We start from the raw sequence: 10,907 nt of genomic DNA, 5'->3' as shown, positions 1-10,907 counted from the left end.
ATCCTAAGAGGTGGATTAAAAGAAGGAAGCAAAAGATTTAGGAGTGCAAAGGTTATTTTTCAAAAGCTTCACTCTGGTAGCACTACAAAGGCTACTCAAAAGTGTTAACCTGGCTTTTGGAGTCAGACACTGCAGCCCTCTGGGGTTCTACTGATGCATTTATGTTCTAAACAGACCCACTTCAATATTGTGTCCGAGTACCTGGAAACAATAAAGCAAACAGCACTCCTATGTTGAGGGCATCCAGCAAGGAATGCTGAGATTTATTCATTAAACTTTCATACATCCAGTAAAGACCTCTGACTTTGTACTTACAATTTACAACAGCAGTAGAAAAGGCAATGGTGAAATGTGCTATATTAAAGTGCAATGGTGTGTGTATGATCACAGTAATGGAAGGGACACTGCAGACAGCTGGAAGGACATGATCTCGTTCCAGGACTGTTAGAGAGCAATGTATTTAAGTAAATTATGTTACAGATCATTTACAAAATAACTTACAAACAATGAGACAAACTCATATATCTGCACATTGCTATTTCATCATCACATATCAGGTGAAACAGTCCCGGTGAGCACAGTTTTGTATGGGATAATAAGAATGAACAGATGATTTTTTTTTAAATTATGCATAAAGTAAAAACCCTGACCAGCCTTCATACTGCAATATTGCAAGAAACCTAAGTATTTATGAATTGTAAAGTGACACCTTTTCAGCAGCATGAAGACTATAAATACATCCTTTACATTTATATTTATATATATATATGTACACACATATACATACACAGAGACACATACATATATATGTATAAACACATGTATGCACTGGCCATAGCCAGCTACATTTTGATTGTAACTGGGATAGGAATCACTTCTGGAAAGTAGAAAAGTAAGTTGGTCTTTTGAGGCAATTGTTTTTTATCTGTTCACATGATCGGGTGTGAAACTGAGATTTCTTATATTGAGTGAGACTTCTAGGTGCTGAGCTACTGCAGCTTCCATTGATTGCAACAGAAACTCACTGCACTCAGAGCTTCTGAAAAAAATCAAGCCCTCAACATTCCAGATTATTTTAAGTAATACAGTTACAGAGGCCAGGAAGGAATGATATTCCAGCATAAGCAATATATATAAATTATTATAGGAAGGAAGGGATTCAAGTTACACATAAGCTAAAACACTGTGTGTGCATTTGTAAGGCTGATTTGCAAAGAATATCTGATGAGGAGACACTTTTTTTTTTTTTTTTTTATACAGCATTTACATTATACCCTGAAAAACTGCATGTTTATGATTTTCCTCCTTTAAAAAACAATTAAAATATTTGTCCAAAACATAGTTCACATTTTTTTTTAGTTTCCCTTACCCCCTCCTGTTTCTTAGAAAAGATACAATTGTTTAATGTTTTCCATCCTTTTGAGTAAATCTACAAACATACATCCTTTGCTAAAAGGTTCAGATTTGTAATCCTCATAAGTAGTCTTCAGCATTAGGAAACTTCTTGAGCTCTATAATATCGTTGTAATAGTTTCATTTGCCTGTAACTCTCTTCTAACTGTTTGAGCTGAAGATAACCACATGGTATTGCAAATCATTAAGAAATCACACAAATAATACAAACATTTTGTGTTTCAATGTGTACCCTAATCGTGAAAAATTATTTTTGTATCAAAGATGCTATTAAATTGCCAATGTTATGTAAACACAGTGATTCTTGGTAAAGAACTTGTTCAGAGGCCCGAATACCTCAAAAATAGCCATTTGATACACAGTAAAAATGCTGGAAAAGATAAAATAGTCTTTTCTTTCGATGCTGTTGGGGTCAGTGAAGTGTCTATTTCTTTTTGAGCACAGTCTCTGAAGACACATTTTACTGTAGAAAGCACAGTGCTGAAAATTCAAGAGAAGAGAATGGCTGAATCTACATTTAATTCCTGGGCATTGTAAAAGAAGCCCCCGATGCGTGCATTAACCTGGAAGTATCTTTAGAGGAAGGGTATTTGGAGGGAACTGTAAACTCAGATATCTTATCCTTATTTCTATAACATACAATTTTTTTTTGGATGTTACAATAGCATTTATCACAGAGGAACAGATTCCTGTTTCATTCTGTTTTTCTTCCGGTTGTGGTAAAGTGGCATGTCTGTAGAAATTTGATGGCAATATCCAAGGGAAAATGTACGTTGAGAATCAGACTTCAGACCAGAAGCTTCTAGAAGATCCAATTGCAGATAATTGACTTTTCTTCATAAGATTCAACGTACTTTTCATTGAGCTCTTCCCAGAGATGGCTCCATTAATCCCCATTTAAAACACAAGACAGGCAACACATACAAGCTGGATCTCCATTTCAGATCAATGTTTGGAAGTCTGCCCAAGATACTGTAAGTTCAAAGGTGAAAAATTTGACGTTAGCCCTTGAAGTCTGAGAAACTGGTGCTACCAGCATTGCCACTTTCACTGTAACTTGATGATGAACTCAGAGTGCTGCATCCAGTGCCTGATTCTGGAGTAGGAGGGAAACCAATCACAAGAAACGTGCTATGTCATTTGCTTTCTCAAAATGCTTACCATAGAAATGTTCAGCTCAACTGAGCATCACCACATTTACAATTAATCTCTTACCAGAGCTGCTTAAAGATTGTGCTGATTTTGAGTTGCCTATGAGCATTAATAAGTTGTTAGCTGGCACCAAACCTTCTTTCCCAGTGCTCAGATTCTTCACATACCTAAGAAAAGAATTTTACTGTCAAACTGTTTCATTTCATTGCTTTGAACATACTCTCTTTATACAAATCTCAGAGGGGTAGCCGTGTTAGTCTGTATCTGCAAAAACAATGGGGAGTTCTGCACACTTAAACACTAACATTTATTAGGGCATAAGCTTCCCATGGGTAAGACCCACTTCATCTGATGCACTGGAGTGGAAATACAGAGGCAGGGATCTGTATGGCCACACATATTCAGGCTAGGTCTAGATTAAGGAGATCTGTAGGCAAAAGATACGCAAATGTATCACACAATTTGCATATTTCCTGCCGACAGCTCTGTCTGGAGGGGCTTTCCTGACATTTGGCCCATCTTCACTGGGCCAAATATTGGGGAAAACCCCCTCTACTGAAACATCCCCTCTTCCTCGCGGAAGGGGATAGGGATAGGGATGTCAGCAGAACGCTCCTGATGTGGCATACTTCTGCCTTGAGACCTCCAGTCTCCCGACAGAAGCCTGCAGTTTAGACATAGCCACAGATGCATACTTAGGACTGAATGATTTATAGTAGTTATCTCATTAAAAAGGAAGTTTCCCCTCTCTTGATAATCACACCTTCCGATCAGCTGCTAGGAGTGATCCACATCAACCCTGACTGAATTGGACTTGTTAACACTGACTCTACACATGATAAGTATCTCCCTCCCCCCTTTTTTTATATATACACTTGTGTGCGCGCATTTCCATGCCAGTGTGTATGATGAAGTGAGTTTTACCTGCAAAAGCTTATGCTCAAATCTGTTAGTCTTTAAAGTGCCACACACACACACACACAGATTCTTCAGATAATAAGCTGTAGTAACGGAAGGGCTACTTGTGTGCATTTTAAACATCTACACTCAATTTTCCATACCAAAGTCTGTCCTCCCCTTCACGGATCAGCTGAACGAGGTCTCCACTTTTTACTGCAAGATATTCAGAACCTCGTTTGTCATAATCAGTCACTACAGTGTATCTACCAGGAGTCTAAATGGACAGAAGGAAAAACAAATGAAACTGTATGTTAAAGTACTAGACATTATTGACAACAGTAAATTAGATACTAACTTTTGTAACTCAGGGGTAATTTAAAAAAAAAAAAAAAAAAAAAATCAGTGAAGCCATGGTGAATATTTACTTTGAAGGACAATGAAGCTTGCTATTCATCAAGATGTGAAGTCAGTACATGTATTCTGACAAACATCCTGAGTGACTTCCTCAGAAACATTTGTATACCTTTCCATTATAACCAATAGCAAGCAAACAAACAACCTACGCCCTCAACCCTCACTCATGTTCTGAGCAGCAGATAAGATTTGAAGTCCAGAAAAAGCTTAGGTGAACTAATCAGAGAACCAAAGATTTAAATATACTATTTCATTTTATAACGTTGCTTTATAACTCACTGTTTTTCATTATGGAGGCAGTAAACAATAGACAATTTCTTTTGTATGAAATATAAACCACTGCAGATCCCACAAATCCGAATGACAAAAAAAAAAAAACCCCACCTTTCTCAAGGCACTTATGCTAGCCCAGCCTTAAACTAATATCACTGTGAATTTTGCCAGGTTAAAACCTTCAAACTTGGGATCATACTTTTTTTCCCACTGCAAATTCCAACAATATTTCCATTTACTAGATACTTTTACTACATTACTTAGTGATACAATTTTCATTAAATGGGTAGAAAAATATTTCTGGTTACCAGCTTCATCTCTCCTCTCCCTCCTCCTTCTTCTTCCTCTGCATCTGACGAATTAAGTGGGTCCTCAGCACTAGACCACCCATCATTTTCTTCAGAGGCGTCAAGTGAATGAGATGTTTTAGCCCAACCTTAGTAAACAAATATCCCATAGTTATTAATTTTGCTCAAATATCCTAGAAACAAGAAAACCTTCCCACCAAATTCAGGGCGACCAGGACTGCACCACTAATACTTACTTACATTACATATCAATTGAAAAGAGGAAGAAAATGTTAACTAGGGAAATATTTATATCCTTAGGGCCAAACTGACTGCTGACAAACTGGCACAATCCCTACAAAGTAAATTAAGTTGTGCTATTTTATGGCAGTGGTGAATTCTGGCTTTAATTTTTTTAAAAAGAAAATAAGTGGATTTGTGTACATCTGAGGGCCAGTGGGTAAATGTGACATCATCAAACAAGCTTAAGTGGGCGATCAGAAGATGACAATGGACAGTAGTAGCACGATTTTCCAAATTGCTAAGCAACTGCAATTCCTGTCAAAGCCAGTCTTCAGCGCTGCGCCAGATCAGCACACTATTGTTCAAAACCAACCCAGGGTGACAAAATGCCCAGTGAAACTAAGCAAATTCACCATGATTAAAACCCCAAGAACAAAGCTGTATTTATCACATTGTAAAGGGTTACTATTTTTCTTATGAGTAATAATCCAGGTTAAACCATTTCACTTATTTACAATGCTGAATCACATCCAGGGTGCATACCATGCCATTCCCAATGAAATCAAACTAAGAGTGCTTTTCACTGAGGTCAGCAGGTACCTAAAAAATGTAACCACAAATATATGCAAGTGGTTCTTTATGACATAAGCAAATCATGATAAAACACAGATTAGGAGAGTTTTAGAATTAATTTTTATGATAAATTTCTGTTTAAGACAAACAGTTAAACCATTAATACCCAGTGAAAAGAACAACAGGAAGAACACTCTCCAAGCCTACTCAAAATACAAAAACATGATGGAAAAATGCTGGGGGGCAAACCCACAGTATTTGCTTTCCACGGAATCTGTGAGGCAGCTTCTATTGCCTGCACCACGTCTACACAATATGCTACAAAAAAGTGTCCTAATGCTAGCAGAATAAAGTCAAAACAACCTCTAATCCACAGCACTCCAAAAACATAGGCTTATGTGGTCTAGGACTGATACTTTACCTTGCCTGCGCTGGGTTGCTGGTACTAGGTTAGAAGTACTGACCCATCTGGCCCTGTCCAATGTTAACACTGAACTTGAATCTGTGAAAGAACTGAGTAATAAATCCCTGCTTCATTCCACTTAATTTTTTTTTTTAGCTTAAAAAAAGAGATACCTTTATTGCTGGGCTCGTGAGATTCAACTAGACTCCTTTTCAATATTTTTAAATAAAAAAAAAACAACAGAATAAAGGTAAATAATTGCTGTCTGTCCCCCAAGTCCTCAATTTAGCCATGATATTTACAAAAACAGAACAAGGGAAACAAACAAAAATGGGAGACTAAAGCTAATGTTTGCAAACTATCACTCTGTTTATATGTTGCATCCTATTCCTCCCCCTCTTTTTATCTTGTCTCTTTTACATGGTCAATTCTTTGAGGCATGGACTAACTCTTAACGGCTATGTCTACACTAGCCCAAAACTTCGAATTGTCTCTTTTACATGGTCAATTCTTTGAGGCATGGGCTAACTCTTAACAGCTATGTCTACACTAGCCCAAAACTTCGAAATGGCCATGCAAATACCATAAATACAGAATCACTTGACTGTTTTTATTTTTAAACTGAATGCTACGCTTCATGACTAATACCATTACTGTTAGCTGCGCTCCAGCAGTGTCTATCGGGATTTGGGGCCCAGTAGCAGTAGATGCTGTATAAACACATGTGACGGCTATGTCTACACTAGCCAAAAACTTTGAAATTGCTATGCAAATGGCCATTTTGAAGTTTGCTAATGAAGCTCTGAAATACATATTCAGTGCCTCATTAGCATGCGGGCAGCCAGGGCACTTCGAAATTGATGTGGCTCGCCGCCGCGCGGCTCGTCCCGACGGGGCTCCTTTTTGAAAGGACCTCGCCTACTTCAAAGTCCCCTTATTCCTTTGAGCAGATGGGAATAAGGGGACTTTGAAATTGACGCTGCTTGCCACCACGTGGCTCGTCCAGACGGGGTGCCTTTTCGAAAGGACCCCGGCTACTTCGAAGTGCTGCGGCCGCCCACATGCTAATGAGCCGCTGAATATGTATTTCAGAGTTTCATTAGCAAACTTCAAAATGGCCATTTGCATGGCAATTTCAAAGTTTTTGGCTAGTGTAGACATAGCCCACATGTGTTTATACAGCATCTACTGCTACTGGGCCCCAAATCCCGATAGACACTGCTGGAGCGCAGCTAACAGTAATGGTATTAGTCATGAAGCGTAGCATTCAGTTTAAAAATAAAAACAGTCAAGTGATTCTGTATTTATGGTGGGGAAAAACAAAACAGCCCACAGAATGTAGTGATTTCCTAATTCAGGCAGGCCTGGCCGAAAACTGATAGAGCACCACATTGCTGAGGGTAACTAGGAAAAAAAAGTCCCTTTTTGGCAAGTAACTTTCAACTTGAGAAAAGAAGCAAATGAAAGACAGAGAACCAAAGAGAAAAGGAACTGCTATAATCCCAAACCAGTTGGAGGAGACAGTTTCGTTAATTCAGGCCTGATTTTGACTGGACTTGTACCAGTTCTATACCAGTCATTTCAACAGAGCAGAACAATCCATCTGTTCTCCCAAGGCTTTGGTGGGCAGAAGGAAAGCAAAGTGGTGGAAAGGAAAAGTAGAAATACAGTTGTCCTACAGTTCCCTGTCTCACATTTTTATTTAGTTTCTCAGCTTTTTTTCTTTTCTCAAATATACAATCTGTTCCAGAACCACATCTGAAATCTTTGTTGGGAGCTCAGGAAATAAGCAGTATTACAGTGGTAGAAACTAAAATGAAGAAACTTGATTTCTCCACAAAACAGAACCTCAGTCATTTAACAGCATTACTATGTGAGGGTTTTCTAAGGCAGATGGTTTCTAGAAGTGCTGTGGGCTAACTCATGCCCAAATACAAGAATCACACACTTTTCCATCAAGAAGCAGAAGCCCTCATATGAATTGGATTTGGATTTTCTGTGCACCACTTGCAAATCTATAAGTTCTACATGGGATAAGGCTCTTGACTGGACATCCACGTTCCCTGCTGATCTGTAACACATCACCATAGGACTGTCTTCACCTCTTCCTGCGTTATCTAAAGCAACCACCTTTTTGAGAGAGTTCCCATCCATATGCAAAGTCTCTTGAGCAAAACTTTGCTTCCTGGTAATATTCTCCAAGCCCAGACCTTTCATACTAGCTGGCAGATCTAGCTGCTTTTGCTGGTTTCCTACGGGACTCAGATGTCACAGCCACACATGAAGAGTCTAGGTACACCCTTAGGCTATGTCTAGATTACAGCGATTTGTCGAGAGAAGTACTTCTGTCGACATACCATGACCAAATTGACTGCACAGTTGCTCTCTTGACAAAAACAGCCAACCAGAAGCACAGAAGACAGGGCTGCCCGGTGTCTTGGAAGCCCTGCCTGTTGACAGAGGGCCCTCCCCGCAGAATGTCCAGACCTGCTTTCTGTAGACAGCTCTCTGTTGACAGAGGAGTTCTGCCTCATGGGGAATAAGATAAGACTGTCAACAAAAGTGTTGTGCTCTGTTGATTTATTGTCAACAGAACAGCTTGGGAACCTGGACGCTCCTTGGGTTTTGTCAACAAAATGCTAGTTTTGTCGACAAAACTCTGTACTGTAGACATAGACTTAGAATGCATGGAACGCCTTGCAGCAGAGGAAAAGTGAATACTGCATCACCAGCCTGGCTTTCACATGAGGCATGGTTAAAAACAAAGGATAAAGAAACCTTGAAAAATAGAGTTTGGAAGAAGAAAGTGTTCTGTAGGGGAAATAGGAGAGTACACAAGAAGGGCCTTGAGTCAGTGTTCAGGAGAGAGCTGTGACCATTCCTGCCACACAGCCTGATTAATCACCTCCCCAGTGATGTGCAACCTCCAGCCAGCAAGAGTCCTCATTATTCAATTCAGACATGAGTGTTCACATTGAAAAGTTCTCTCATGATTATTTGCTTTGCTGAATGCAATGGGGCCTTATGAAATCTGCTGGGTTTCTTAGCAGTGCATTGAAAGTGGTTCACTAGCACCAAGGATGAATATTTTTAAAATGGAAACATACACCATAAGTTAAATGACATGTAAATATCTCATGACAAAAAACAGAACAAGGTGATATGAATTTCACTTTAGAATAATTGTCTCAAACTACTCATATTCCACTGTTATGGGACTATGAACCTTTATGGAATTACATCCAAGGTTGAATGGACCTTTATGAAATTATATCATACACAATAAGCATTGTGACTGGGTAACAAGGGTTCCAGTTCTGCAGAGGTCTGGTACAGTCAGCTGTCTCCTTTGCATAGTATGGTCAGACTGTATGGCTATGTCTATACTACAGCGATCAGCCAACAGACGTTACTGTCGGAAGATACGTTCCAACAAATTTTGTGTCAACAGATTGCGGCCAAATTGCAAAGTGGATTGCAATAGCTATCCTCTCTGTTGACAGAGAGCAGTCAGACTGCCCAGCCACTCTCTTAACAGAATGGCCAATGGGAGGTATAGCAGGCAGGGCTGCCTGGGGTCCTGGAAGCCCTGTCTGTTGACACAAGGCCTCACAGAACTGCCCAACTGGCCTTCTGCTGACAGCTTTCTGTGAACAAAAGCATTCTGCCTTGGGGGAGGGGAGACAGAAGAATGCTGTCAACAAAAATGCTGCATTACTGTTGACAGAACACCTTGGAAATCTGGACGATTTGCAGGTTTTGTTGACAAAAAGCCAGTTTTGTCAACAAAACTCTCTAATGTAGACATAGCCTATTAGACATGCATTAAAGACACAGCTTTAGGTTATTTCTTTGGCAGAATGACAATTCTTTTCAAATTCATTGTATGTTACTTTCTCTGATCAGTGGGTAATTATGAAAATTTGCTCCATCAAAAACAACACACAAAGCAGCTAGACATAAACAGGCAATGACAATACATGTGTGCACCCAAACTCGCTTGATATAAACATTACATTAGTGAATTATGGCTTACTGTTGAGTACAAAAGGCAGTATCACTCTACCTCTTAAACCAAAAGGAGTTGGATCACTCTTTACTTCATGTCGTTTAGCTTTTTTGTCAGGGCTGGTAGGAGAAGCTGCAGTAGGATGAATAGGCAAAAAACACAGAAGAGAGATATTGAAGAACTGGAAGAAAGAATAGCTAGATTGCATGCTAAATACCTTTGAGTTTACACTGGATTGTAATTAATGGTTTCTGGTGAGTCTAATTCAGTTTAGTTGCCACTGATCATTACAACAAAAGGAATTAATTTTGGGGTATTATATTCATCATTATGGGCTAAACTGGCAAGGACATTTTTACAATTATGGATAGAAATATGATTTTTTTCCCTGCATCAACAGAATACAGTTAAACTGCATTTTAGGTACACACATTATAACAACATGATCATTTTATTCTAGTGTAACTACTTCTACAGTAATACCTGGTCCTGTCAGAAGGATCATTGGCAATGTCTGGTTTTTAGCAGTAGGAGATGGCATTTCTGTCAAGGCAAGCATGGGATATTAGTGCTTACCTCATACGTGCTTTGAGTATTTAGACACACTATGCTGAGACAGTCTCTCCAGAAAGAACTCAAAGGTAATCAGTGTTGAAAGATATGTAAAGAGGGAGCTTGAAAAATCATGCGTCCCACTAAGCGTAGTCATATTAGTGCAGCCCAGACTATTAAATAGATCAAAACTGAAGAGCTCTTGGGAAAAAAAAAAAAACAAAAAACAATTCTTATAGCCTCAAAAATAGCAGCACCCCTATTACAGCCTTGCATTAGGTACTGCAACATAGATTAACAGGAAGTCAATAAGAAAATACTTCTAGCAAAATATTGGTTCCCAACTAGTTCTCATACAGATAATAACCCAGAGCAGATTTAATGAAGGTGCAACACAGTGCTGCTCTTTCACTCTGAGGACAGGCAACTGCGGTTTCCCCTGCCGCTCTCCTTCAGCGTTCCCACTGAATGAGAGCCACCTGAACTCCCTCTGGGAACTCCACGGAAGGAGGGAATTGAGGTGTATGTAACCTAGACTTAGCACTTCCTCCATCCTGGCTAGCACCATGTCCTGGAACACCCTGTCACCAGAGAAAGGGAGATAGTAGGTACTTGGTACGGCCCACTTCCCCCAGTGGGCTTCCAAACTTAGAGCCTTTTGCCAGGATCTAGGATAGCAAAAACTGAC

General features: G+C 39.5%; 1 protein-coding gene across 11 annotated transcripts in view; it reads right to left on the bottom strand.

Moving 5' to 3' along the window:
• Positions 1-233: 233 nt before the first annotated feature.
• The window catches only part of MCF2L (MCF.2 cell line derived transforming sequence like), a 216,286-nt gene continuing 205,612 nt past the window's right edge, over positions 234-10,907 (bottom strand). For 6 of the 11 annotated variants that reach the window (XM_074990650.1, XM_074990633.1, XM_074990580.1 and 3 more), the window contains exons 27-32: positions 10,151-10,210; positions 9,695-9,799; positions 4,461-4,588; positions 3,627-3,739; positions 2,629-2,732; positions 234-2,509 (exon numbers count right to left, since the gene is read on the bottom strand). In XM_074990650.1, the coding sequence (XP_074846751.1) occupies positions 2,415-2,509; positions 2,629-2,732; positions 3,627-3,739; positions 4,461-4,588; positions 9,695-9,799; positions 10,151-10,210 (605 nt within the window). In that variant the 3' untranslated portion in view covers positions 234-2,414. Of the gene's footprint in view, positions 2,510-2,628; positions 2,733-3,626; positions 3,740-4,460; positions 4,589-5,676; positions 5,758-9,694; positions 9,800-10,150; positions 10,211-10,907 lie in introns of all 11 variants that reach the window. The other 5 variants (XM_074990669.1, XM_074990607.1, XM_074990617.1 and 2 more) reach the window with 5 other exon arrangements.

This window comes from Carettochelys insculpta, chromosome 1 (assembly GCF_033958435.1).
Source record: "Carettochelys insculpta isolate YL-2023 chromosome 1, ASM3395843v1, whole genome shotgun sequence".
Lineage (NCBI taxonomy): Eukaryota > Metazoa > Chordata > Testudines > Carettochelyidae > Carettochelys > Carettochelys insculpta.
Note: the sequence above shows the minus strand (reverse complement) of the source record. Positions and strands in the feature narration are given on the sequence as shown.